Source organism: Mustela erminea, chromosome 1, assembly GCF_009829155.1.
Source record: "Mustela erminea isolate mMusErm1 chromosome 1, mMusErm1.Pri, whole genome shotgun sequence".
NCBI lineage: Eukaryota > Metazoa > Chordata > Mammalia > Carnivora > Mustelidae > Mustela > Mustela erminea.
In genome coordinates this window covers 12,144,820-12,172,642 of record NC_045614.1, presented here as the reverse complement: position 1 = coordinate 12,172,642, position 27,823 = coordinate 12,144,820, and the positions used below count along the sequence as shown (strand labels likewise).

The 27,823-nt window shown below is 55.8% G+C and overlaps 1 protein-coding gene across 1 annotated transcript in view; it reads left to right on the top strand.

The window, feature by feature from the left end:
* NOTCH3 (notch receptor 3) overlaps nt 1–27,300 on the top strand; it is a 33,596-nt gene extending 6,296 nt beyond the window's left edge. The window contains exons 3-33 of the mRNA XM_032313933.1: nt 111–253; nt 333–671; nt 761–883; nt 969–1,202; nt 1,809–1,964; nt 2,058–2,243; nt 2,887–3,000; nt 3,408–3,521; nt 4,083–4,316; nt 4,414–4,524; nt 5,002–5,194; nt 5,271–5,422; nt 5,642–5,755; nt 6,223–6,378; nt 7,358–7,583; nt 8,006–8,207; nt 8,346–8,499; nt 8,937–9,121; nt 9,661–9,793; nt 9,880–10,137; nt 10,218–10,336; nt 10,807–11,372; nt 12,765–13,097; nt 14,559–14,713; nt 14,813–15,035; nt 16,006–16,090; nt 18,934–19,096; nt 20,219–20,523; nt 20,778–20,925; nt 24,310–24,407; nt 25,214–27,300. Coding sequence (XP_032169824.1) covers nt 111–253; nt 333–671; nt 761–883; nt 969–1,202; nt 1,809–1,964; nt 2,058–2,243; nt 2,887–3,000; nt 3,408–3,521; nt 4,083–4,316; nt 4,414–4,524; nt 5,002–5,194; nt 5,271–5,422; nt 5,642–5,755; nt 6,223–6,378; nt 7,358–7,583; nt 8,006–8,207; nt 8,346–8,499; nt 8,937–9,121; nt 9,661–9,793; nt 9,880–10,137; nt 10,218–10,336; nt 10,807–11,372; nt 12,765–13,097; nt 14,559–14,713; nt 14,813–15,035; nt 16,006–16,090; nt 18,934–19,096; nt 20,219–20,523; nt 20,778–20,925; nt 24,310–24,407; nt 25,214–26,266 — 6,775 coding nt within the window. The 3' untranslated portion in view covers nt 26,267–27,300. The remainder of the gene's footprint in view (nt 1–110; nt 254–332; nt 672–760; nt 884–968; nt 1,203–1,808; nt 1,965–2,057; nt 2,244–2,886; nt 3,001–3,407; nt 3,522–4,082; nt 4,317–4,413; nt 4,525–5,001; nt 5,195–5,270; nt 5,423–5,641; nt 5,756–6,222; nt 6,379–7,357; nt 7,584–8,005; nt 8,208–8,345; nt 8,500–8,936; nt 9,122–9,660; nt 9,794–9,879; nt 10,138–10,217; nt 10,337–10,806; nt 11,373–12,764; nt 13,098–14,558; nt 14,714–14,812; nt 15,036–16,005; nt 16,091–18,933; nt 19,097–20,218; nt 20,524–20,777; nt 20,926–24,309; nt 24,408–25,213) is intronic.
* Nucleotides 27,301–27,823: the final 523 nt, after the last annotated feature.

Sequence of the window (27,823 nt, the reverse complement as noted above, 5' to 3'; positions counted from 1 at the left end):
CTACTTGCATGTGTATTTCTTGCTGTCACGTGTGTGTATCTCTGTGTCTGGGATGCTTCTGCCTGGTACCACCCTAGTACTTCCCTATACTAAGCTATCTCTGCCTACAGGTGCCCGCCAGGTTGGGTGGGTGAGCGATGCCAGCTGGAAGACCCCTGCCATTCGGGTCCCTGTGCTGGCCGGGGCGTCTGCCAGAGCTCCGTGGTGGCAGGCACCGCCCGGTTCTCCTGCCGCTGCCCCCGTGGCTTCCGAGGTAAGGGATGGTCTGGAGGGAAGCCCAAGCCAGTCAAGCATGTGAACAGCCCAAGCTCACCCTCTTCTGGTCCCTTTAGGTCCCGACTGTTCCCTACCGGACCCCTGCCTCAGCAGCCCCTGTACCCACGGTGCCCGTTGCTCGGTGGGGCCCGATGGCCGGTACATCTGCTCCTGCCCGCCTGGCTACCAGGGCCGCAGCTGCCGAAGCGATGTGGATGAGTGCCGGGTGGGAGGGCCCTGCCGCCACGGTGGCACCTGCCTCAACACACCTGGTTCTTTCCGCTGCCAGTGCCCAGCTGGCTACACGGGGCCACTGTGTGAGAATGCTGCCGTGCCCTGCGCCCCCTCACCGTGCCGTAACGGGGGCACATGCAGACAGAGTGGCGATCTCACCTATGACTGTGCCTGCCTTCCTGGTGAGGAAGCTGTGCCCTGGGGAGGCAGCAGGAGTGCAGGGACAGCGGGCCGCCTGGCAGTGACGGTCTTTGCTTTCCTCCCCTGCTAGGGTTCGAGGGCCAGAACTGTGAAGTCAATGTGGACGACTGTCCAGGGCACCGATGTCTAAATGGGGGGACATGTGTGGATGGCGTGAACACCTACAACTGCCAGTGCCCTCCTGAATGGACAGGTGAGCAGCAGGGCTGAAGAGAGCCAGGTGGCAGACCTTGGGTGGGTGTGCAGCGGGTGTGGACTGCTGTGTCTGTGTGCCACAGGCCAATTCTGCACGGAGGATGTGGATGAATGTCAGCTGCAGCCCAACGCTTGCCACAATGGGGGCACCTGCTTCAACACTCTGGGTGGCCACAGCTGTGTGTGTGTCAATGGCTGGACCGGCGAGAGCTGCAGTCAGAATATCGATGACTGTGCCACGGCTGTGTGCTTCCATGGGGCCACCTGCCATGACCGTGTGGCCTCGTTCTACTGTGCCTGTCCCATGGGCAAGACCGGTGAGTGGCTGTTTTCCTTATAGGGAGCAGGGAGCCATTGATGGTTCTATAGTGGGAGCAGGGATGGAGTCTGAGTTGAGTGTTAGAATGATTTGGGGTGCAGGGTGAGCCTGGGAGGGGTCTAAGGAGACACTGGCCCACAGTCCAGGGCAGGAGCCATGGGAATAGAGAGCTACCTGTGACTGAGAAAGAGATGGGACCTTTGCAAGCGGCCAGGGTCAGGGAAGGTGTTTGGGAGGGGGACTTGGATATGGAGGACAGGGCGAGTCAGGCAGAAGATACCGCAGAGGCCAAGACTTGAAAGTATGTAATTAGAAAAGGAGTCAACATATTTTAAAACAGTGTGTGGATGTTTCCAACTCATTTTCGAGTGGTTCCGAAATACAACAACAACAACATAAAGCTTATGAGAGTTGAATCTAGGTGGTGGGCGTGTGAATCAACTTTGCTGTACATTTGAAAATTTTTATAATAAACAATTGGGGAAAATAGCTCCTAAATACACTGCACTTTGATAGAAACAAAACACAAAACAGTATGTGGCGGATGTGAGACCTTTGGGCAGAGCTGGAGGGTCCCTCCCGAACTCTGTCTAACGTCTTCCAGGGCTTCTATGTCACCTGGATGACGCCTGCGTCAGCAACCCCTGTCACGAGGATGCTATCTGCGACACAAACCCCGTGAATGGCCGGGCCATCTGCACCTGTCCACCAGGCTTCACCGGCGGGGCGTGTGACCAGGATGTGGATGAGTGCTCTATTGGTGAGGGGGGGTGTGTTGTCTGAGGGTTGGGAGGGAGGGGAGAGGCGGGTCCTTAGCCACCCACACTCACACTGGCCTTGCTTCCTCCTGCAGGCGCCAACCCATGTGAACACCTCGGCCGGTGCGTGAACACACAGGGCTCCTTCCTGTGCCAGTGTGGCCGTGGCTACACTGGCCCGCGCTGTGAGACTGATGTCAACGAGTGCCTATCCGGGCCCTGCCGCAACCAGGCCACATGCCTTGATCGAATAGGCCAGTTCACCTGCATCTGCATGGCAGGTGCGTGGTGGGTGTGGCCAGGGCGGAGCCTGAGGCTGGGGGCGTGGCAAGGGACACCTCCCTCCCCCTTTCCTGGTGAAACTGTCTGGAACGGAACCCTGACATGAGGTGGAGGCTGGGCCAGAGTAGCAGCTTTGTGCATGGCTGGGACCACGGTCAAAGGGAGTCTGTAGAACCTCCGATGGGCTGGGACTGGAGTCTGTGCCTTAGGACCCACTGGGGGGCGGGAGATGATACGAGGGCCGGACCCGGAGATGGAGTGGGTCAAGGTGGAGCCTGCAGACAGTCTTGCACTAACCCTGAGATGGGATGGAGGCTGGGCCCCAGGTTACGTGGGTGCTGGGCCTGGTACCCGAGGACCCGGTAGAGTGTGAGGCCTGCAGAGGGAAGAGAGTGGTCTGAAGGGAAGGCCCATAGGGAGGCTCATAAGCTTTGGCCGTTCGTTCGGATCCACAGTTGGGTGAGGTCCATCAAGAGGTCAAAAGCTGAATCTGGGATTGGCCCTGGGGGGTGGGGATGCGGAAGGCCAAGCAAGGCTCAGAGGAACCGTCTTCGGGTAGGAAAGGGAGTACCTTCCCACGTGCTCTCCCTTTAGACCAGAGGCTAACCCGCACTGCCCTAATCCCCCTCCCTCACTCCCCAGGCTTTACAGGCACCTATTGTGAGCTGGACATGGATGAGTGTCAGAGCAGCCCGTGTGTCAATGGTGGGGTCTGCAAGGACAGAGTCAACGGCTTCAGCTGCACCTGCCCCTCGGGTGAGGACCCTGGGCCAGGGAGCCTGAAGAAGACAGGTCCCTGCAGAGGCAAAGGCTCTAGGGGAGCCCTCTAAGACCATGTTAGTGGATAACTTTCATAACAGAAACCACGTGCTATGAAAAACCTTGAAATTAATTTAAAACCAAGTTGGGGTGCCTGGGTGACTCCGTCGGGTTAAACCTGATTCTTGATCTCAGCTCAGGTCTTGGTCTCGGGGTTGAGTTCAAGCCCTCCGTTGGGCTCCACGCTGGGCATGGAGCCTATTTAAAAAACAGACAAAACACACGCACATTAAAAACTAAGTAAATGATCATCCCACTCATCCCACCCAAACAAGGCAGGGCTGGCAAGGGGTGACGTCTCTGACCCTATCTGGGCCTCTGCCCATCCCACTTCCCACCCTAAGGCTTCAGTGGGGCCATGTGTCAGCTGGATGTGGATGAGTGCGCGAGCACACCCTGCCGGAATGGAGCCAAGTGTGTGGACCAGCCTGATGGCTATGAATGCCGCTGCGCAGAGGGTGAGAGAGGGCCAATGACAGGCCAGCAAGAGTCTGGGGGCAGGACAAGTGGGGTGAAGGCAAATAACAGTCTTGGGGACAATTTGGGGGCAGGGCTACAGCAAGGCAGGACTCGAGAGAGCCAATGACAGAGCCAGGGGGTGGAGCCAATGATGGATGTAAGCAGTGGTAAGGCTAGGAGTGGGGCCAATGGGTCTGGCAGAGAAGGGGTGCACTTTGGTAGAGGGGGAGTGTCCAAATCCCTCTACACCCAGGCACTTCCCATGTGTCCCTATTTCCAGTCCAGAGTGGGAAGTGAGGCGGAACAGGGCTGATAGGGTAAAGACTGGAGGAGAGGTTGCGGTTGGGGATGGGATTTATCTGTGCAAGTGTCTTGGCCAGGGGCGGGCGAGTCCTGGAACTTGTGGCTAGAGGGAGTTAAGGGGCGGGGCCTGAATAGAGCCCACCTCCTTTGGCTAGATGGGCAGGGCCTGAGGTAGAGCTGGGCGAGGATTGGTCCGAGGCCACGGCTGCGGGCAGAACCTTGGCAGGTGGGTGGAGCCTGACCCTTTGGTCCTCCAGGCTTTGAAGGCACGCTGTGTGAGCGCAACGTGGATGACTGCTCCCCGGACCCGTGCCACCATGGGCGTTGTGTGGACGGCATTGCCAGCTTCTCGTGCGCCTGCGCCCCGGGATACACAGGCACACGCTGTGAGAGCCAGGTGGACGAGTGCCGCAGCCAGCCCTGCCGCCACGGAGGCAAATGTCTAGACTTGGTGGACAAATATCTCTGCCGCTGCCCTCCTGGCACCACAGGTGGGGCTGGAGGCCGGGTTGGGGCAGGAAGGGCACAGAGGCTTTGGGAATGGTGCCCCTGGTGGGACTCAGTGGTGGCCGTGTTCCCCCTCCCCAGGAGTGAACTGCGAGGTGAACATTGATGATTGTGCCAGCAACCCCTGCACCTTTGGAGTCTGCCGCGATGGCATCAACCGCTATGACTGTGTCTGCCAGCCTGGCTTTACAGGTGGGCAGGTGGCTGCCATGGGAAGAGGGTCTTTATAGGCTGAGAGGGTGAGGATGAAAGTACTCTGTTCTTAGTTGAGTTTGCCCCTCTCTTTGCATTTGCTTGTCCAATGAGATTGTCCACACTTAGCCCTGAGGTTGTGCTCTCTCCCACTGGACTGAGGTTGTCCCCATATCAGCTCAAGGTTATCCTGGAACACAGATGAGGGTCCAGTCTCAGGTAACGTGTTTCTGCGTAGGGCCAAAGTAATCCTTTGTGAAAATGAAGGTGATTTCATGGAAGTCTGGGGACAAGTATGATCTGGGGGCAGCTCTGGGTTGAGGCGCTGGCTGTCTTAATCTGTACAAGAGCTGGTGTGTTCTGAAGGTGAGATTGGTCTTGCTCAAGGGTGTGGCCATGCTAAGTGAGGCAAGGTTGCCTTTCCCTGTTGGCACCATCGTCCTTGTCCTGGGATGAGGTTGCCTTCGTGCTCTCCAGGGCCCCTTTGCAACGTGGAGATCAACGAGTGTGCGTCCAGTCCGTGCGGTGACGGAGGCTCCTGTGTGGATGGGGAAAATGGCTTCCGCTGCCTCTGCCCTCCTGGCTCCCTGCCCCCACTCTGCCTTCCCGCGAGCCATCCCTGTGCCCAGGATCCTTGCAGTCATGGTGTCTGCCACGATGCACCCGGAGGGTGAGGACTCTCCCCAACTCCTGAACCCTTGCTGTGTCCCTGCCCATGGGCATGCCCTGACTGCCTTCCCCTCCAGGTTCCGCTGTGTGTGTGAGCCTGGCTGGAGTGGTCCCCGATGCAGCCAGAGCCTGGCTCGAGATGCCTGTGAATCCCAGCCCTGCCGGTCTGGTGGCACCTGCACCATTGATGGAATGGGCTTCCACTGTACCTGTCCCCCTGGTGTACAGGGTGTGTGTCCCCACGTTCCCACCCCAGGCTCGCCCTCCCCACTTCTTCCTGCTCATTTCCTTTCTGCTCCACTCCCCCTCCTCTACATTTGGCTTTTTTCCCCTTTTCCTCCCCTATCCTCCCCGGGAGATTTGGAGGTGGGTAACAAGGTGGGGACCCTGGAAGGAGATGGGGAAAAGGAATCTGTCAAGACTATCTCACTCTGCCTGCCCGCCACAGGTCATCAGTGTGAGCTGCTGTCCCCCTGTGCCCCGAACCCCTGTGAGCACGGGGGCCACTGCGAGTCTGTCCCTGGCCAGCTGCCTGTCTGCTCCTGCCCCCCTGGCTGGCAAGGTACACCACCTGCTTCTTTCTCCTCCTCCTCTTTTCCTCCACCTCCTCTGCACCCCTGCTGCATAGTGGCTGGTGCTGGGGACCCAGAGGGAAACATGTCCTTGGCCCTGTTTTTTGAGGGGGCTTCTTTTTAGGAAGGGACCAAGCTGAACACAGACACTTGCAACCGTGTGGTCGGTTCTGGAGAAGATGAAGGGATACGGGAGTGGGGAAGCTAGGATTCAGGCGGAGGGTTTGGGGACAGCTCCCTGGAGGGGCAGACCTCAATCAGAAAGCCTTCACTACCCACTGACATAAGGCAAAGGCAGTTTAGGAACAGCATGTGCAAAACAGCCAGAGGCCAATGACCACACACCTTGTTCTCGTATTCACCCCCTCAGCCTTCCAGTTCTTCCTGAGGGCCAGGTACTCTCGGGCCCTGCCCTGCCCCCTCTAACCCTGGATGTTACCTTGCTCCTCATCCCTAGGCCCACGATGCCAGCAGGATGTGGACGAGTGTGCTGGGCCCTCCCCCTGTGGCTCCCATGGTACCTGCACCAACTTGGAGGGGAGTTTCAGCTGTACCTGCCACAGGGGGTATAGTGGGCCTTCCTGTGACCAGGACATCGATGACTGTGACCCCAGTGAGTTCAGGGGAGACCCCGGGGCGGGGGGAGGAGCTGCTCTAGTGAGCACATTCCTCAAGCCCATACTATGTGCTCTACACTGAGCTTTCTTATTCACTCTTCTCTCACTTTCCCCATTTTATTCTTGAAAACTGAGGTCCCAAAGAGGTTAGGTGGCTTGCCCAAGGTCACGAAGGGAGAGGGATGAGGTGGGATCTGAGCACAGGTCTGTCTGAAGCCCGTAGGCTGCCTCTGGCAACAAGGAAATTAACGTTATGTGGAAAGTATGACATGATAGACCCCGAGTGAGTGCTCCAGGAGCTCTGTCTGAGAGGCCAGGAACGTAAGCCACATATACACATAAAATTTTTCTAGTCGCCACATTGAAAAAGTAAAAAAAAAAAAAGATGTTAAATTTAATATTAATAATATTAATATAATAAATATATATAAATAAATAATATCAATAAATAATAAATATTTAATTTAAACATTTAAAGTGTTATTTTAACATGTAATCAATATCAAATTATTGAGCTCTTTTACATTCATTTTTGTTTTCATATGAAGTCTTCAAAATCAGAAATCTAGTCTTTATTCGACTCTTATAGCCCATCCCAATTTGGGCCAGCCACATATCAAGGGCTTACTAGATACACGAGGCCAATGACCACTCTACTGGCTAGCACAGGTCTGGAGGCCTTCAGTGCTGTGCCCAGGAATTGAATAGACACATCTAGCAGCATGTGCTTGGCAGCTCAAAGGGACCTTTTGGCTCCCCCATCTCTGTCTCCCTTGCCCATAGGTGAGGCTTCCAGATAAGGGAGGGGATGAGGCCACAGAGGGGACGGAATTTGATCCCTCTGACCAAATGTGCCCCTCCCAGTTCATTAAGCCTGGTTTCCTCTTGAGTTCCCTCTATGAAAGGCATGGCTGGGTCAGGTTGAGCTGATGGAGGGCGAAGTATATGACCAGGGCTTCTCTCTTTGGACCTTAGACCCCTGCCTGAATGGTGGCTCCTGTCAGGATGGCCTGGGCTCCTTTTCGTGCTCCTGCCTTCCTGGTTTCGCTGGTCCCCGCTGTGCCCGAGATGTGGACGAGTGTCTGAGCAGCCCCTGTGGCCCAGGCACATGCACTGACCACGTGGCCTCCTTTACCTGCACCTGTCCACCTGGTTATGGAGGTTTCCACTGCGAGCAGGATCTACCAGACTGCAGCCCTAGGTGCGTGGGGTCCCTACTAGGAGCTTGGGGACCCTAGCATGGGATGGGGTTTGGAACATGAGAAGGGGTGGGGACAAGAAGAGGGTTCTTGGCTTGGCACGCACCTCACAGCTCTGATCTGTGATGAGCAGTGTCCGGGAAGGGTTAGGGTTAGGGCATCTGTTTGGAGGTCACCTTAGGGACTCTGGTCCGGAATGAGCGAGGCCAGGTCAGGGCGGGGCCTCCACATGGCTCCCACCGTAGCTCTGAAGTACTTGGTAAGTTGGGGCTAAGGGACAGGAAGGGGCAGGACCTCTGCTAGGGCTGCAGCTTCTTGTGGGTGGGGATGGTCACAGAAGAGTGCCCTTTTGGTGCGGGGAGGGGCCAGGAAGGCGGGGCCTGCATGGGGGCGGAGCCTGACCCATTCCTCACTTCCCCTCCAGCTCCTGCTTCCACGGTGGGACCTGCGTGGACGGCGTGAACTCGTTCAGCTGCCAGTGCCGTCCGGGCTACACGGGCGCACACTGCCAGCACGAGGCTGACCCCTGCCTCTCTCGGCCCTGTCTGCATGGGGGCGTCTGCAGTGCTGCCCACCCTGGCTTCCGCTGCACCTGCCCAGAGGGCTTCACTGGCGCGCAGTGCCAGGTGGGCGGCGTCACCGGGGGCCTGTGGGAGGAATTTGGAGGGCTGGTCTAGGGTAGGGGCCTGCCTGGGACCCTGGAGAAGCTGGGGAGCGGCTCCTCGGGGGTCCTTGAGCGCTGACGCTGACAGCTTCCCCTCCAGACGCTGGTAGACTGGTGCAGCCGCGCGCCCTGTCAGAACGGGGGTCGCTGTGCTCGGACCGGGGCCACCTTCTACTGCCTTTGCCCCCCGGGGTGGAGCGGCCGCCTCTGTGACATCCGGAGTCTGCCCTGCAGGGAGGCCGCAGCCCAGATGGGTGAGGGGGAGCACAGAGGCGGGGTGTGGGGCTCCAGAGGGTGTGTGTGCACAGACTTCTTGCTAACGAGAATCCAGCAAAGCTATGGCAGAGCGTATGGGCGGGATGGGGTGCGTGGCCGAGTTTTTGTGGATGTGTAATGTGGGGCAGCTGGCCAGTGCCAGGATGGTGGATGCCTCTGTCACCATGAGGCAGCTGGGATGACATCGTAGCAGGGATGAGGTAGCTGTGTGTGACTGAGCTAGGGTGGACAGCAAAGGTGTGGATATGTGTTTGTGTGACAGTGTCTGAGATCATGCCAGTTTGGAGGGCTGACAACCCAGTGGGGTGTGTGTGAGACCCTGGTGACTGATGCCAGCAGGGGTGTTTGGTGATGCTGTGAGCGATGCAGTCAGGAAGGAGCAAATATGTGATTGACCCTGCTCTCCTCTGCGTAGGGGTGCGGCTGGAAGAGCTGTGTCAGACAGGTGGGCAGTGCGTGGACAAGGACAATTCCCACTACTGCGTGTGCCCAAAAGGCCGCACGGGCAGCCACTGTGAGCAGGAGGTGGACCCCTGCTCGGGCCAGCCCTGCCAGCATGGGGGCACCTGCCGAGGCTACATGGGGGGTTATGTGTGTGAGGTAAGGGGCACCCAGACTTGGGGAGAGGGGAGCTAGTCATGCTGTGTGTCTGTGACCTGGTGTGGGTGTGTTGCATGTCTGGTTTTTGCTTTTGTGTCTTTGGGTATAATCTTGTGGGTGTATTTCTTGGTTGATCTGAGAGACTTTCTGTCTGTCTGGGTGTGCCTCTGTCTTCGGTTGTTTTCTAGATGTATCTCTGTATTCCTCCATATACCCTGCCCTTTGGGTGTGAATGCACATGCTGGTGTCCCAGTGCATCTCTGGTTGTATGTGTCTTGGGTACATCTGGATGTTTCTCCTGTGTGTCTATCCTGTGCATTTGTGTGTGTGTGTCCTTCTGCACTGGCTGTGTCTCTAACCCTCTGTGACTGGGTGTGTTTCCTTGTACTGTGTGTGTGTGTGTGTGTGTTTCTGTACACGGGGCATGGCTCTCTGTGTTGGATGAGACTGTAGGTCCTCTTGTTCTGTGATCTCTGTGTCTTCCTGGGGAGTATCTGTGTCCCTCTGGGCTTAGAGGTCCCTGTCTCACATCGCTGCAGTGTCCAGCTGGCTACACAGGGGACAGCTGTGAGGATGATATGGATGAGTGTGCCTCCCAGCCCTGCCAGCACGGGGGCTTCTGCATCGACCTTGTGGCCCGTTATCTTTGCTCCTGCCCCCCAGGAACACTGGGTATGCCAGGGCCAGGGTTGGGGGACAGGATGGGAGGCTAGGTCTCTGTCCCCTCCTGACTTCCCCCCCATCCTCCCCTCCCCAAGGTGTGCTCTGTGAGATTAATGAGGACGACTGTGGCCCAGGCCCACCCCTGGACCAGGGCCCCCGGTGCCTGCACAATGGTACCTGCGTGGACCTGGTGGGGGGCTTCCGCTGCAGCTGCCCCCCCGGGTACACTGGTTTGCGCTGTGAGGCGGACATCAATGAGTGTCACCCGGGTGCCTGCCACGATGCACACACTCGGGATTGTCTGCAGGACCCAGGTGGGGGCTTCCGCTGCATCTGCCGTCCAGGCTTCACAGGTAAGCATCCGAGGCGGCTGCCCTGGGACCCTGCCTGTGTTCCTACCCTGTGGCTGACCCGCCAGCTCCTGCTTGTCTAGGTCCCCGATGTCAGACTGCCCTGTCTCCCTGCGAGTCCCAGCCCTGCCAGCATGGAGGCCAGTGCCGTCCCAACCCAGGCCCTGGGGGTGTGCTGACATTTACCTGTCATTGCATTCCGGTAGGTCACATCCGGGTCTCTGGGAGAGGAGGGTGAGCATGGCCTTTTTGGAGGGCGTGGCTTTAGGGGAGGAGAGGTGGAAGGGAAGGGGGTTCCTGAGAAATACTGAAAATACCTGGAGAGAGAGAGAGAGAGAGAGAGAGAGAGAGACTGTGTGTGTGTGTGTGTGTGTGTGTGTGTGTGTGTTGCGGGGAGGCACAAGTTTGGAGGCATGGCCTCCGGGGGAAGGAGGGGCTTCTCTGCTAGGGGTGAGGTGTGTGTGTGTGTGTGTGTGTGTGTGTGTGTGTGTGTGTTGCGGGGAGGCACAAGTTTGGAGGCATGGCCTCCGGGGGAAGGAGGGGCTTCTCTGCTAGGGGTGAGGTTGGGCGGGACCTGGCGGGATTGGAGGCTCAACCTTCCGAAGCCTTGACCCTATCGTTCTTTCTCTCTTCTCCACCTTTCCAAATCCCTCGCTCCCTCTCTTTCCCCAGCCGTTTTGGGGCCCGCGTTGCGAGCGGGTGGCGCGCACCTGCCGGGAGCTGCAGTGCCCGGCGGGCGTCCCGTGCCAGCAGACGGTCCGTGGGCCGCGCTGCGCCTGTCCCCCAGGACTATCGGGGCCCGCCTGCCGGGGCGCGCGGGGGTCGCCTCCGGGGGCCGCCAACGCCAGCTGCGTGGCCTCCCCGTGCCTCCACGGGGGCTCCTGCCGCCCCGCGCCGCTCGCACCCTTCTTCCGCTGCGCGTGCGCGCCGGGCTGGGCCGGACCAAGGTGCGAGGCGCCCACGGCGGCGCCCGAGGCCCCGGAGGAGCCCCTGTGCCCGAGCGCCGCCTGCGAGGCCAAGAGCGGGGACAAGCGCTGCGACCGCGAGTGCAACAGCCCGGGCTGCGGCTGGGACGGCGGCGACTGCTCGCTGAGCGTGGGCGACCCCTGGCGGCAGTGCGCGGCGCTGCAGTGCTGGCGCCTCTTCAACAACAGCCGCTGCGACCCCGCCTGCAGCTCGCCCGCCTGCCTCTACGACAACTTCGATTGCCGCGCGGGCGGCCGCGAGCGCACCTGCAAGTGAGCCCCTCCGTCTGTCTGTCTGTCCGTCGTCCCTCGGACCGGTCCGTTCGACCGCTCGCCGGTTTGTGTCTTCTCCGTCCGTTGGCCCCACCTGCGCATCTGTGGGCCCTGCCTCTCTCTCGGCTGCTTGGCTGGCTTAATGTCAGTCCATCTTTAGACTGTCCGTAGGATGTCCACTCCTTCGCCCTCACTTTCCTCGTGGACCCTGTCTGCCCGTCTGAGTGCTGTTGGTCTGTCTGTGTGGCTCATCTGCCCACGCATGTGCCACTGCTCTCTGTCCCTCCAACCACACACGACATGACCTGTCCCTGTTGTGTCTTTCTTTCTACCTGCGCACTCCATCTGCCTCTCCCCATGTCCTGTTTGTCCATCTTTGGACTTTGTTCTGTCCATCCGTGAATTCCTTTCGTCCCTCAGCACACCCAAATGTCTGTCTACTTCTTTTTTTTTTTTTTAAGATTTTTTTTAGATTTTATCCATTCATTTGAGAGAAGGGAGAGCATGCGCAGAAGCTGGGTGAGGGGAGGGGCAGAGGGAGAAGCAGACTCCCTGATGAGCCGGGAGCCTGATGGGGGACTTGATCCCAGGCCCCTGAGATCATGACCTGAGCTGAAGGCAGATGCTTGACTGACTGAGCCACCCAGGTGTCCCTGTCTACACCTCTTCTGGTCCATTCTTGGACCTCATCTGTCCATCCCTCTGCTCTGCCTCTTTTGTCCCTCTGTCTGCCTAGAAGGCTTCCCTCACTTTTATCTCCCTGTCTTTATTACTCCGACTTTCCTCCTCACTCACTGTGCCCCAGACACCCTGGCCTCTGCCATTTCTCAGATACCTTAGGCTTGGTTGCACCTCAGGGTCTTTGCACTGCACTGGCTGTTCCCTCTGCCAGGAATCCTCTGCCCTCAGGAAGCTACATGGCTCCTTCCTCACCTACTTCAAGCCTTCACTCCAACAGCAGTCCCTTCTCAGTGAGCTCCTCCCTGGCCACCTCCAATACTTCCCCTGCTTTATTTTCCTCGTTAGCCTTTAATTCCCATAGTTTCCTGCATATGTGTGTGTTTATATTCAGCCTTTTCTGATGTGTAATTGAAATGCTCTGTATTCTGCTGCTCATTCATCTCTTTCAATGTCTGTCTCTGCCCACTGGAATGCCTGCTGTCCCTGGGCGGGCATATTTTTGGATGCCTACAGCAGGCATCTGTCCATAGTTATTTGCTACTAGTTACTGAAGGAACGGCTGGGTTTGCAGAAGGCCTTACACCTGTCGGATACATTCGAGCCCTCTCTGCTCTCACCGTCTGTACCCCTTGTGTCTCTGGAGTCTGGGTCCTCTCTGGGGCGTGTGCGGGGGTGTTGGACGATTCTGACCGCACTCCTCTCTCCCCCCAGTCCCGTGTACGAGAAGTACTGTGCAGACCACTTTGCTGATGGCCGCTGTGACCAGGGCTGCAACACGGAGGAGTGCGGCTGGGACGGGCTGGACTGTGCGGGTGAGGTGCCCGCCCTGCTGGCCCGCGGCGTGCTGGTGCTCACCGTGCTGCTGCCGCCCGAGGAGCTGCTGCGCTCCAGCGCCGACTTCCTGCAGCGGCTCAGCGGCATCCTGCGCACCTCGCTGCGCTTCCGCCTGGACGAGAACGGCCAGGCCATGGTCTTCCCTTACCATAGGCCGGGTCCTGGCTCCGAGTCCCGGAACCGGCGCGAGCTGGCCCCGGAGGTGATCGGGTGCGTGCTGCACTGGAGGAGCCACAGGGGCCCTTGAGGGTGCTGGTCGGGGAGCGGAGGGTCCCCGCTCCTCAGGGCTTATGGGTTTCACTTCCCTTAACATCTTGGGGAGCCTTCTTGGTGATGTGACCTGCATGTCCCACCTTCTGCACCTCTGTCATCTGGGGCTGGGTCATTGTTTGCTTGGGGAGGAGGTTGTCTTGGGAGCCGGCTTGGCCTCCACCCATTATGTGCAGGTGCCCCCCCCTTCCCCCAAGATGTGACAGAAGTGCCTCTGGGTACCAGAAAGGGTCCTCTGGAGAGCAGAGTGGTTAAGGGCATGTGTAGTTTTTGCTTTTTTTTTTTTTTTTAGAAATGGAAAACAGAATTTTCCTGTGGGTGGCCTGGGAGGGAGGCCAGAAGGGAGGTGTGGCCTCTGAGCAGGCAAGAGGCCCTCGGCCAAGGAGGGCTGGATTCTAGAGATGGAGGGTAGGGGCTCTGACAGGGACAGTTGGCGTGGGGGAGTCATGGAGTCTGGCTGACCTACCGGTCCCTGGATGCGCCCTGGGTGTGGTGATAGGGTCTCTGGGCAGCGGGGGCAGGGGTGTGTGTCTCACCCAGAAAAGGACACAGGGTGATAAACAGGGATCATAGGCTTGCAGAATCTGAGGATTCTGGGGTATTGTAGAGGTCCCCCCTCCAGGAGACAGGCAAGGCTGAAGGCACAGATGAGAAAGACAAAAGGGTGTTGAAGCCATGGGAGGGACTCACAGAAGTGGAGACAAAAGAATGACTTGGGGACACAGAGACCCAGGGATTGGTTGAGGGAAATCCGCTCACAAAAGAGGAGAGGGAACAGCCAGAGAGCTAGGATGGCATCTCAAGGTGAGAGGGAGTTTGGAGAGTCTGAGATGGGGATTCAGACGTCTGTGCCGCAAGGAAGGGTGCTCTCAGGAGAGAGGGATGGAGGGAAGCAGGGGGAGGCAGGAAGGGGTCTCCGTCTGGCCTCAGTGCAATTCCTCAGGGAGCTCTAGAGCGCAAATAACACCCCGAGTCAGTCGCCCCCTTGAGACCGGAGGGCCACTGTGTACACCCTGTACCAGCCAGTCCTGGGCTGAGGGCTGCCCTAAGGGGTGTCACCTCCCAAGTGAAGAGGTCGCCACTTTGCTGAGGTCCATTTCCTGGAGTAGAGGCGGCTGTCAGCTGTTAGAAGCTGGAGACTTGGGTGTGCGCCGACGGCATCCACTAGAGATGTTGACGTGAAAACAGTGCCCACTGGATTTGTGGTCAGGGGACCCTGGTGGCCACAACAAGACTGGTTTCGGGGCGTTAGTGGGGTTCGGTGCCAGACTGGGGGCATGTGGGCCCTGACAACACGGTGAGAGGACAGGGCTCTTCTGAGCCCCCGGGGTCGGGGCTCCGGGCCTGGCTGACGGCAGGTGCGCCGTGGAACCTGCCTGTCATTCCCTCGTGTCCCTGCAGCTCTGTGGTGATGCTGGAGATCGACAACCGGCTGTGCCTGCAGTCGCCCGAGAATGACCACTGCTTCCCGGACGCCCAGAGCGCGGCCGACTACCTGGGAGCGCTGTCGGCCGTGGAGCGCCTGGACTTCCCGTACCCGCTGCGGGCCGTGCGGGGTGAGGCCCGGCCTGGTGGGTGAGGAGGGTGGCGTTGGGGCTCCGCGGGGGTGGTGGGGGCCGGGCCTGTGCTCGAGCCCCCCTGCTTCCCGCCCCCAGGGGAGCCGCTGGAGCTGCCGGAGCCAAGCGTGCCATTGCTTCCCCTGCTGGCTGCGAGCGCGGTCTTCCTGCTGGTCATCCTCGTCCTGGGGGTCATGGTGGCCCGCCGCAAGCGTGAGCACAGCACCCTCTGGTTCCCCGAGGGCTTCGCGCTCCACAAGGATGTGGCTGCTGGCCACAAGGGCCGGCGGGAGCCTGTGGGCCAAGACGCGCTGGGCATGAAGTAAGGACCCTGGCTGCTCCCCGTGCCTGACTGTGGGGCCGCTTGGGAGCCCTTGAGCCCCCTGTGGCCTGACTCTAACCTCTCATCCCAAGCAGACCCTAACTTCAGATTCCAGCCAGGACCTCAGGGCTCATCCCCTTAACAACTGACTGACTCGGTGATCCCTGGGGGCCACCCTGGACTCATGACCCTCTGACTTCTTTTCCTGTATCTCAGTTTCCTTGACCCCAACCCTGACCCTGACCCTGACCCCACCGTGACCCTGCCCTGATCCTGGCCTCCCGAACTTCACCGTGATACTCAAATTTGTGGGCCTCATGATCCCTGTCTGTACCTCAATCTCTTACTGACCCGTGGCCCTATCCTCTATGGCCCCCAAGTACTGCCTCTGGCTCTAACTCACCCTGACCTTTGACTTCATTCTGACCTTGGCACTGGGTCTCGCCTCCAACTCCCTGATGTGTCCCTCAAGACCTCCAACCCCACCCTGACCTAACCTCTGAATTGACCCCTCTCCTGTGACCTCATGACCTCCTGATTCCTACTACAACCTCCTTGATCCTGGCTTCATCTCTCACCTGTGGTGAGGATAACTCCATCCTCATGACTCCTGATGTCATCTTCTGTAATCCCTGCTGCATGCCTGTGACCTCCATCTATCCCATAGCCCACTGTCCTGACCCTGACCCCACTCCTTGCCCAATTCTACCTTAAGATCCTGGCTGCCACCCATCGTAACTTGTGACTATCCCCCACTGTGACCTTGACTTCATCCTACATCCCCTCTTTGGACCCTGTATCTTGACCCTGTCTCCTGTGCCTACTGACCCAGGACCCCAGAACCCAGACCCAGACCCAGACCCAGACCTGGCCTCTGGGAGCTCTTCTCTGACCCCGCCCCCGATCCGCCTTTCAGGGTGCACGTCCCCACTGTCTCCTCTCTCCTACCCCCTTTCAACTGTCCCCACAGGAACATGGCCAAGAGCGAGAGTCTGATGGGGGAGGTGGCCACAGACTGGATGGATACGGAGTGCCCAGAGGCTAAGCGACTGAAGGTGGTGCCCCTTTCTCTGATTCCTGCCCTCAGGGTCCTGGGTGGAGGTCCCGATGGCCAGGGGGAGAGTCAGGGGGAATCTCTGCTCTCCCCAGCTCTGGGGAGCTGTCATGGCACCCGCCCCATCCTGCCCCTCTCTAACCAGGCCTCTGCTCCCAGGCCAAGGTGGGATCTTCCTGGAGGGGAGCCCCCAGCCCAGAGAGAAACTCTGCTTTCTCTGTGCTGGGTCCAAGTCTGTCCAGCGTGTGCAGGCCGAAAGTGCTCCTAGAGGGTTTTAAACACCATGTCCTTTGCTGGGGCCACACCCGTGGGGCCTTTGTTAGCTTGGGCTGCTGTTATGAAATACCACAGACTGGGGGACTTATCAGCAGATCTTTATTTTCTCACAGTTCTGCGGGCTGGAAGTCCCAAGGCCAAGGTGCCGGCAGGGTTGGTTCTTGGCGAGCTCTCTTCTGGGCTCTTTGACAGTTGCCTTCTCATGGGTCCGCATGAACGCACGCATTCTTCTGTGGGCCTGGAGGGGGAGAGCCCTGGTGCTTCTTCCTTTTCTTACAAAGATATCAATCCTATTGCATTAGGGCTACACTCTTAGGCTCTTGCGTCACCTTAATTACCTCCTTAAAGGTCCCACATCCAAATATAGTCATGTTGGAGGTTAGGGCTTCCACATATGACTTTTGGGGGAGCACAGTTCTGTCTGTAACAGGTTCCTGCTAGCATTTCCTTCTACTTGCTGAATGTCTTGAACACACACAAGCATCTTATTTCATCTTTATGAGGATCCTATAAAGCAGCTATTAATATACACCTCAGTTCTCAGCTGCCTCTCTCTGCCTAGAGGCAGTTCTCAGCCTGCCTCTCCCCTTTATTTATGAGAGGGAGAGCGCGAGAGAGCGAGAGTGCACACAGAGCGAGAGTGCACACACAAGTGGGGGAGGGACACAGGACAAGGAGGAGAGAATCTCAGGCAGACCGGGCTGAGCGTGGAGCCCGTCCTGGGGTTCAGTCTCTCCACCCTGAGACTGTGACCTGAGCCAAAACCAAGAGTCTGTTGCTTAAGTGACTGAGCCACACGGGCACCCTTAGCCTAGATTTTAATGTTCATGAAAAGAGACATATATTACAATTGACACCTGAAGAAATCTGTTCACCTCAGGCTTTTCTTTTTCGTTCTTATCCCAAAGTGGATATTAAGTAGATAGTGCAATATATTTTTTTAAGCAAAATATGTTTTTGTAAAGATTTTTTTTTAAGATTTTTAAAAGATTTTTTAAAGATTTTATTTATTTATTGGACGGACAGAGATCACAGTAGGCAAAGAAGCAGGTGTGGGGGGGGAAGCAGGCTCCCTGCTGAGCAGAGAGCCCGATGCGGGGTCCATCCCAGGACTCTGGGATCATGATCGGAGCCGAAGGCAGAGGCTTTAACCCACTGAGCCACCCAGGTGCCCCCACAATATATTTTTTTAAGATTTTATTTATTTATTTGACAGAGAGATCACAAGTAGGCAGAGAGGCAGGTAGAGAGAAGAGGGAAGCAGGCTCCCCGCCGAGCAAAGAGCCTGATGTGGGGCTCGATCCCAGGATCCTGAGATCATGACCAGAGCCAAAGGCAGAGGCTTTAACCCACTGAGCCACCCAGGTGCCCCTACAATATGTTTTTGATGGCATTTTTGCATTGCAGAATGACAGCATTATCCTGACTTTGCTAATGAGATGCTCAGAGCTCTAGTGTGATTTGCCAGCTGAGGGACAGCTAACCAGAAAGGGTCAGGGAGGATGAGACAACTGTCCATCATCTGGCTTTCCCCTTCCATGAAATTCAACTCTCTACCTGGGTCCTTAAGCGCAGGTCTGACTTGATCAGGCTGTGTTTGGTTCCTGAAGACTCTTAAATATCCTGGCAGGCTAGTTAAGAATACTCCGTCCTGTTTCCATAACATCACTATGCCTTTTGGACCCTGAGTCTGAAATTTATCAAGCTCCTGCCAGGGGCCCAGGTGCTATGCTTGTGAAGGGAAATCGGTGCATTTGTGTATGACTGTTCTGTCCTGATACCTTATGTTCATGTTCATGGTACTGAGTAGGAGTCCCACTTGGTACCCAGAGCATCTCTCTTGATTTTCTCTTTCTCTCCCATCCAATCACCCTTTTCTCAGATTAAAATTGATCCGTGAAGGACCACCCAGCCCTGCCCCTGCATTTCTTTTACCGGTGATTTATAGCTTCCAGAATGCAAGTTTTGCATTTCTTCTGTTAAATTTACTTTTAAATATTATATTCTTCTTGATACTGGTGTCATGATATTGTTCCCCTAATTTCATTTTTGGTATGTTATGTCTCGTGTATAGAGAGGTGTGTTCTGACAGGTGCTATGCTCTCTGTCTCTTCCTTGATCACCCATCTTGGGTTTCTGGCCCTCCCCACTTCCAACCCAGAGTAAAATCCCTCTTCTTCTGGGGTGTCTAGGTGGCCCAGTTGGTTAAGCAACTGCCTTGGGCTGGCGTCATGATCCTGGAGTTCTGGAATCCAGTTCTGCACTGGGCTCCCTGCTCAGCAGGGAGTCTGCTTCTCCCTCTGACTCTCTTCCCTCTCGTGCTCTCTCTCTCTCAAGTAAATAAATAAAATCTTAAAAAAAAAAAAAATCCCTGTTCTTCCTTTGAGGAGTTCTGAGCTCCAGCATGTCAATTTCCTGTTTCCGTAGGTATAAGAGAAGGAGAATATTCATGGTATCTTGGGACTGGGAGTGCATTTCCATGAGAGGAACCTGTGAGGGTGCTCAGACCGTCCCTCTAACTGTATCTCTCTCAACTCCTTGTGAGAGCCTTGGTCCTTGTGCCTCCAGGTAGAGGAGCCCGGTGTGGGGGCCGAGGATACTGTGGATTGCCGCCAGTGGACCCAACACCACCTGGTTGCTGCCGACATCCGTGTGGCGCCGGCCATGGCGTTGACACCCCCGCAGGGCGATGTGGATGCCGATGGCATGGATGTCAATGTGCGAGGCCCAGGTCAGTGACGGGGCCTCCCCGCCAAGGATGCCCCTTCCCCGTCCTGCTGTGAAAAGTTGCATCTAGGTCTGCGTTCTGGGGGGGGAGAGTTGGCTGTGTCCAGCGTGCGTCTGTGGGGTTGTGTTTAATCAGGACTCTTGGTTGTGAGTGATAATAGCCCAGCTCAAACTAGGTGAAGTAAAACAAGGGATTTACTGGCTTTTGTAACCAGAAGCGTCATGGATTTTTGGGTCCAGGACGCACGGCCGCCCAGCTCCAGCCTGCGGAGGCGTTCCCTTGGTTGCGCGGTAGACTCAAGTCTCACCAGCCTTATAAAACCTGTATTACCAGCGGCAACGGCAGAAGTTCCAGAATGACTTCTGATTGGATGGGCTAGAGTCACGTGCTCAGCCCTCAGCTAATCAGTGTGCTCTGGGAGTTGGAATATGCAGATGAATTCAGGGGGCGGGGCTAAAGGCTGTCTTTGAGCCAGGGACTGGGTTTAGCACTATCCAAGGCTGGAGGGTGGGGAATGGGGTGCGCGTGGCTCCCCTAACCAGGGCAAATGCTCACGCGGAATGTAGCAGATGACAGTATTTGGATCCTCTTGGATCAGTCTTTGCCACATTTCAGGGTAGTTCTCCACCAGCTCATTTTGCTTTTGTTCCAAACGGCCTGCTCCTGTGGCTCTCTTTTGAAATTCCTCAAGCTACCAGGGTCTGCGCTGCCTGGGGATCTTATGTCCCTGGAGTGGCTCTTACCCAGTGGGTGGGGGCGTGGGAAAGGCACAGCTCTTTCGCCTCGAGCAGTTTGAGGTACAGCTCAGCCTCCAGAGTCCCCCTTCAGGATCAGGCTGACCTAACCTCCTGGGAATTTGCCTGAGGCTGAAGGCTTGCTCCTCCCTCCCTCCTGGATACCCTCCTGCTTTCTGGATCCCCTCTCGTGACAAATCACGGAAGGGCTGCCTGTGAATCCTTCTCTGGGCTGGCTTCTGGGGTACCTGACACAGGTGTGTGTGTGCACGCACCATTCCCTCTTGTGCTCCTATGTGTCCCATTTCCTCCTAATGCAGTGTCCTCAGTGGTATTCCCTGGAAAGGTCCCTGTGCCCACCTCCCTTGTGACAGACTCCTGGTCCCCACAGATGGCTTCACCCCACTGATGCTGGCCTCCTTCTGTGGGGGGGCCTTGGAGCCAATGCCCACCGAGGAGGATGAGGCAGAAGACACATCAGCCAGCATCATCTCAGACTTGATCTGTCAGGGAGCCCAGCTTGGGGCACGGACTGACCGCACAGGCGAGACGGCCCTGCACCTGGCTGCCCGCTATGCCCGGGCTGATGCAGCCAAGCGGCTGCTGGATGCGGGGGCAGACACCAATGCCCAGGACCACTCAGGGCGCACTCCTTTGCACACTGCTGTCACCGCGGATGCCCAGGGTGTGTTCCAGGTGAGATGCACCAACCCCTTTGGACTCTGGAACTGGCACATGCATCAGACCTGGGTTTGAGCCCTCGTCCTGCAAAATACAGCTCTGTTTTTCTCATTTGGGAAGTGGCAATGTATCGTGGCTGGCAGGTAGCTGCTTCCCGAACTTTGTGGAGTCTAGGGGCTACGGGGATTGGGGAATTCAGGGGACTTAGGGATGCTCCTGGTCCCTCTGTTAATGCCATGACCCTCCCTTCTGCATGCCTTCTCTTCTAGATTCTCATCCGGAACCGCTCCACAGACCTGGATGCCCGCATGGCAGATGGCTCCACGGCACTGATCCTGGCAGCCCGCCTGGCGGTGGAGGGCATGGTGGAAGAGCTCATTGCCAGCCATGCTGATGTCAATGCCGTGGATGAGCTCGGTAAGCTGTGGGCAGTAGCATTGGGTGGAGGCTTTAGAGGGTGTCCCTTGGGCCCCGACTGTCATGTATGTTATGTGAATTAGGTGAATTACTTTGAGACCCAATCACTGAAACTCACATATGAGGGCTTTGACATGGACTTAAACTCACATGCTTTTTTTTTCTTTTTTCACGGCGTCCCCTAGCCCATAGGACACCTCAGTGACTTAGAAAAAGGGGGCCTTCCCCAAGGCACATCATTTCCATCTGTTTTGTTAGAAGAACCTACTCTGCTGCCCTCTGCTGGACAGTTGGCATACTATGTTTGTGAATTAGCCAAATCCACACGTGGTGTTACCTACCTCTGTGGAGATGGCTTGATGGCCCAGGTCCTGGCCCAAGTGGATTCACAGCAACCTGCCCTCATGGCCGGAGGATCTCACACAGATGCTCATAAGCATCCTTGGGAGCTGCTGTTCTCAACCTCTGCGCCATTTACACTAGGGGTTGAATGATTGTTTGTGAGGAGGGCAGTCCTTGCAAAGTAGAATATTAAGTGGCATCCCTGGCCTTGACCCACTAGATGCCAGCAGCACTCCACTCCCTAGCTGTGACAGCCCAGAATGTCTTCAGACATTGGCAAATGTCCCTGGGTGGGGACATCACCCCAGTTGAGAACTGTGGCTCTGGAGGACCGCTGTCCAATAGAACTTTCCATGATGATGGAGATATTCCTGGTCTGTGCCATCCATTGTGGTGGCCGCTGGCCACACTTGGTGGCTTTGGAGCTCTTGAAATGTGGCTAGGGTGAATGAAGGGCTAAATGTCTTATTTCATTTAAAATTTTTTAAAGGTTTTATTTATTTATTTCAAACAGAGCGAGAGAGTAAGCATGAGTTGGTGGGGGGAGAGGCAGAGGGAGAGGGAGAGGCAGGCTCGCCGCTGAGCAGAGAACCCAAGGCCAGGCTTGATCCCAGGATCCCAGGATCATGACCTGAGCTGAAGGCAGATGCTTAACTGACTGAGCCACCCAGGCACTCTTATTTAATTTTTTAACCTTTGTTGTGCTTGCTTTTTTTTTTTTTTTTCAAGGCTTTATTTAGATATAATTCACATACCATACAATTTAGCCATTGGAAGTATAACATCCAGTGGCTTTTCATATAATCACATGGTTGTGCCACTGTCATCACACTACAATTTAGAACATTTTCATCACCTGGAACACAAGCTCTCACTATTACTGACCCCCTCCAATCTTGTCTTCCTAGCCCTGGGCAACCACTAATGAATGTACTTTCTCTATCTATGGATTTGCCTACTCTGAATATTTCCTATAAGGGGTATCAAATAATATGTGGTCTTTTTTGATTGGCTTCTTTCACTCAGCGTAATGTTTTTAAGGTTTATGAAGTGTGGTAGCATGGATCAGTACTTTTAACTTGTTTTTAAAATTTTAAAAAAGATTTTATTTATTTATTTGACAGACAGAGATCACAAATAGGCAGAGAGACAGGCAGAGAGAGAGGAGGAAGCAGGCTCCCTGCTGGGCAGAGAGCCCTATGTGGGGCTCCATCCCAGGACCCTGGGACCATGACCCGAGCTGAAGGCAGAAGCTTTAACCCACTGAGCCACCCAGGCGTCCCTGTTTTTAATTTTTTAATGGTCAAATAACATTCGGTTGTATGGATATACATTTTGTTCATCGGTTTATCCATTGATGGATATTAGGGTTGTTTTTGCTTTTCGGCTACCACTACTGTGAACATTCGTGTTCATGTTTTGGTGTGGATGTATGTTTTCATTTCTCTTGGGTACAAATCCAGGAGTGGCATTGCTGGGTGGGTCGTGTGGTCATGTGATCACTCTGTGTTGGACCTCGTGGGGAGCGGCCAGACTGTTTTCCACAGTCCCCGCCCCGGTTTGATGCCCCTGCCAGTGGTGCACGAGGGTTCCAGTTCCAGTTTCTCCATGTCCTCCCAAACAGTTGTTACTGTCTGTCGTGTGTGCCTTCCTAGTGGGTGTGCCTGGGCATCTCACTGTGGTTTTGATTTTTATTTCCCTGCTGGATAATATATTGAGCGTGTTTCCCTGTGCTTATTGCCCATTTGTAGATCTTCTTTGGAGAAATGTCTATTCTGATCCTTGGCCCATTTTTAATTTTTTTTTTTCAACTTTGGGGTCTTTTTTGTTTTTTAAAAGATTTCAGGGGTGCTTTTGTGGCTCAGTGGGTTAAACCTTTGCCTTCGGCTCAGGTCACGATCTCAGAGTCCTGGGATTGAGTCCTGCTTTGGGCTCTCTGCTCGGCGGGGAGCCTGCTTCCTCCTCTCTCTCTGCCTGCATCTCTGCCTACTTGTGATCTCTTTCTCTCTATCAAATAAACAGATAAAATCTTTAAGAAAAAATTTAATTCCAGGTGCCAGGTGCCTGGGTTAAGCAACTGCCTCAAGCTTGGGTCATGATCCCGGGGTTCTGTGATCGAGTCTCGCATGGGGTTCCCTGCTCTGCAGGGAGCCTGCTTCTCCCTCTCCCTCTGCCTGCTGCTCTCCCTGGTTGTGCTCTCTCTGTCAAATAAATGGATAAAATCTTTAAAAAAAAAAAAAAGGGAAGATCACTTAAAAAATTCTTTTAATTCCAGCATAGTTAACATAGTGGGTTTTTGTCTTTTTATTATTGAGTTTTGAGTTTTTTATATGTTCCAGATTTAGGTCTCTTAGTAGACATATAGTTTATAACTACTTCTCCCATTTATAGGGTTTCTTTTCACGCAGAAGCACAAACATTTTAATTTTGGTGAAGTTCAATATATCTATTTCTCTTGTTATTGTTGCTTGTTTTTTGGTATCATATCTAAGAATCCTTTGCCTAATTCAAAGTCATGAAGTTTTAGTCCTATGTTTTCCTGTAAATATTTTATAGTTTGAGCTCTTACGTTTAGGTCTCTGGTTCATTTTGAGTGAATTTTTGTATTTGGTGTGAGGTAGGGACCCAACTTTATTCTTTTGCATGTGGAGAGCCAATTGTTCCAACAGTGTTCGTTGAGAAGACTGTCCTTTCCCCGTCGAGCACCTATGTTGTTTAGTTGTAATTAGTTTAAATCTGAAGAGCAGTATGTGCCTGGTGGCTACTGCACTGGACAAGCCCAGCTCTAGCTACAACCAGCGCCCCACATAGTACCCCCGCTTATGGACAGTCACACACTGTAGGTTCCCTGGACAGAGAGAGTCACTCCACAGGTCTGCACATACATGGATCCAAACACATGGTCAGATACTCATGGCAGACCCCCCCCCCCAGCCCACCCCGCTAAAAGGCCAGATTCTGGATACTTCCCCTCCCTCTGCCATGGGATCCTAGCAAATGAACCCAGTCCTAACCTGACCTCTCTTCCTGCACCCCCCCCAGGGAAATCAGCCTTACACTGGGCAGCGGCAGTCAACAATGTGGAGGCCACCTTGGCCCTGCTCAAAAATGGAGCCAACAAGGACATGCAGGATAGCAAGGTGAGCCCCAGCCCTTGACCCACCAGGCAGTCAGCCCTGGAACAATTCCCTAAATGTGGCAAAGAGCAGGGCGGGGTAAGTTAGTGGGGGCATCTGTCTTGCCTGCAGCCAGGTTTCAGTGTAGGATTTGGACCTAACAGGCTCCACCAGGGTCAGAGGAAACAGCTGTGTGAACTTGGGCAAATTGCTTAACATCTCTGAGCTTTACTGTCCTCATCTTGAAGTGGGGAAGCACTAGGACCCACCACACTTTTGTCTCCTGAGGATTCAGTGAACTCAAACATTTGTAAAATGCTTAGCAGATCCTCAGTAAAACGTAAGTGTTATGATCGCTGTTTTAAAACCCTAGCAAGGGGAAGTTACTCTCCTCACTTTATAAATGGGAAGAGTGAGGCCTGGAGGGGCACAGGGTAGATTCTGTCCTTATCGGACGTTTGGATATTTTATTCATTATGTATCTTTTGCAATACTCTTAATTTAAAAAGTAATGCATTAAAATATCATTTATTTTGATGATTCGTTTTTGACACCCCTTAAATGTTGTGCCTAAAGAGAGTACCTTACTTTCCTTACTCTAGTCCTGGCTTTGAGGCGTGGTGCTTAGTAGGTCCTGGATGAAAGTGCTTTAAGATCACTTGCCCAGTTTCTGTTAGCAGAGCTGGGATTCTAGCCAAGTCTGTTGGGCTGGAGAGTATGGATTCTTGGCTCTCAGTGTCCACCAGGGGCCTATGAGATCTTGGCCAGGAGTTAGTCCTGGCTCTCGTGACGCTGACCTCTGGTGGGTTCTGTGCCCCACTCCCCCTCAGGAGGAAACTCCATTGTTTCTGGCTGCCCGGGAGGGCAGCTACGAGGCTGCCAAGCTGCTGCTGGACCACTTTGCCAACCGTGAGATCACGGACCACCTGGACAGGCTGCCGCGGGATGTGGCCCAGGAGCGGCTGCACCAGGACATCGTGCGCCTGCTGGACCAGCCCAGTGGGCCCCGTAGCCCTCATGGCCCACATGGCCTGGGGCCCCTCCTCTGCCCCCCAGGGGCCTTCCTTCCTGGCCTCAAGGTGGCACAGTCAGGGGGCAAGAAGAGCCGGAGGCCACCAGGGAAGGCGGGGCTGGGGCCACAGGGCACCCGGGGACGGGGCAAGAAGCTGACGCTGGCCTGCCCGGGTCCCCTGGCCGAGAGCTCGGTCACACTGTCGCCCGTGGACTCGCTGGACTCCCCGCGGCCCTTCGGTGGGCCCCCTGCATCCCCTGGTGGCTTCTCCCTTGAAGGGCCCTATGCAGCAGCCACTGCCACGGCCGTGTCCCTGGCTCAGCTTGGTGGTGCGGGCCGGGCGGGTCTAGGGCGCCAGCCTCCTGGGGGCTGCGTGCTCAGCTTGGGTCTACTGAACCCCGTGGCCGTTCCCCTCGACTGGGCCCGGCTGCCTCCACCTGCCCCGCCAGGCCCCTCATTCCTGCTGCCGCTGGCGCCGGGGCCCCAGCTGCTGAATCCTGGGACCCCCGTGTCCCCCCAGGAACGGCCCCCGCCATATCTGGCGGCTGCGGGACACGGCGAAGAGTACCCGGCAGCTGGCACCCATGGCAGCCCCCCCAAGGCCCGCTTCCTGAGGGTCCCGAGCGAGCACCCTTACCTGACCCCATCCCCCGAGTCCCCTGAGCACTGGGCCAGCCCCTCGCCTCCCTTGCTCTCGGACTGGTCGGACTCCACGCCCAGCCCAGCCACTGCCACGGGGCCTACGGCCACAGCCGCTGGGGCACTGCCTGCCCAGCCGCTCCCCCTTTCTGTCCCAGGCCCGCTAGCTCAGGCCCAGACCCAGCTGGGGCCCCAGCCCGAAGTCACCCCCAAGAGGCAGGTGTTGGCCTGAAGGCTCTTCAGTTCCTGGATTTTGGGGGGCCGAACAGACATCCCATCCTGACTCTCTCTTTCTTTTTAGACCTTTCCATTCTCTTCTCTCCCCCCCTCCCCTCCTGAAGCCCCCCCACCCCCCTGAAGCTGACTGAGATGGGTCACCAGCCTAGGCTTTTTCAGTCCTCCTTTATTTATAGGGGGTGCGTGCTGACCCCCGCCCTCTGGGCCTTGTGAAGAGCCTGGGACCTCCTCCTGCACCCCCTTTCCCACATTCTTCCTCCCCGCCCTCTCTGGTCTCTGTCCTTACACTCTGACACGAGTGGATTATTATTATGGGTTTTTTTTTTTTTTTTTTACATTTTGTATAGAAACAAATTCATTTAAGCAAACTTATTATTATTATTATTTTTTACAAAATATATATATGGAGACACTCCCTGCCCCCGCGAACCCCCCAGTGCCCCCGTGGGGCTGAGTCTGTGGGCCCATTCGGCCAAGCTGGATTCTGTGTACCGAGTACACAGGCATGACCGGGATCCTGTGTACCGAGTACACAACCCTGGTGTGTACCACGTAGGCACCCTTGGACGTACCCTCCGGGGCAGGGCTTGGGTGAGACTTGGGAGCCTCTTTCCTATCCCGCCTCCCTCACTTCACTGCATTCCATATGGAACTTGTTCTATAGCTTTGCCGGGGAAGGACCCTTCTGGCCCACAGAGCCCGCCCCAGGTCCCCCCTACCCTAGAGCCTGGGCTACTCCCTTGGAGAACTGGGTGGGGGTAGCTGGTGAGAACAGGACGACCGGGGGAGATGTGTGCGTTTCACTTTGTCTCCCTGTAAATATGGGGCTCTAGGAAGGGAAGGAACCACCTGCGTGGCACCCCCTCCTCCTGGTACTCCCCTGGCCCAGCCCCGGGGGGCAGAATAGAAGTATTTTTAGGCTATTTTTGTAATGTGGCTTCTGGCCACAATCCCTGTGTAGCTAAGTTCCCAGGCCTTGTGTTGTACAGCTCCCACTCCCCTCACCACCTAATAAAGGAATAGTTAACACTCCGTGTCACTGGTCTGTGTCTGGGGGGGCGCGGTTGGTGGTACCGGTGGATCTTCCGTATCTCCAGGGCCAATGTGTGAGCTGCCATCTTGGAGCGAAGCCCTTTAGCTTGTCCTCCCGCCCCTGCTTCCGCTTTTGACAGCTGACTCCACTGATTGTGGCTCAGAGGTGGTCACCTGACTCGAGGTGAGCCCATCAGAGTCCCCTGCCCCCCCGAAGGTTTTTATTGAGATGTTAAGAAAGTGGTCAGTCGCCGGAACTTCTAAGGCCAAAGGCAGATGGAGAAATATGGGTGGCCAATCTGGGGTGGTGAGGGCAGCTGAGCACACAGAGCAGAAGAATGGGGCTGACAGAAGCAGAGATGAGAGCTCAGATGTCTCCGGAGCATTGGAGGCATCTCTCAGTTCCAGATGGAGCGTCCGTTCCAGTGACTTGAGCATGCAACCCAGTGACTTCAACAGGTCCTTATTCATTGCTTCCTTAAGTGCCCAACGCTGGTTCTGCAGGAGTCTCCCCTCTCCC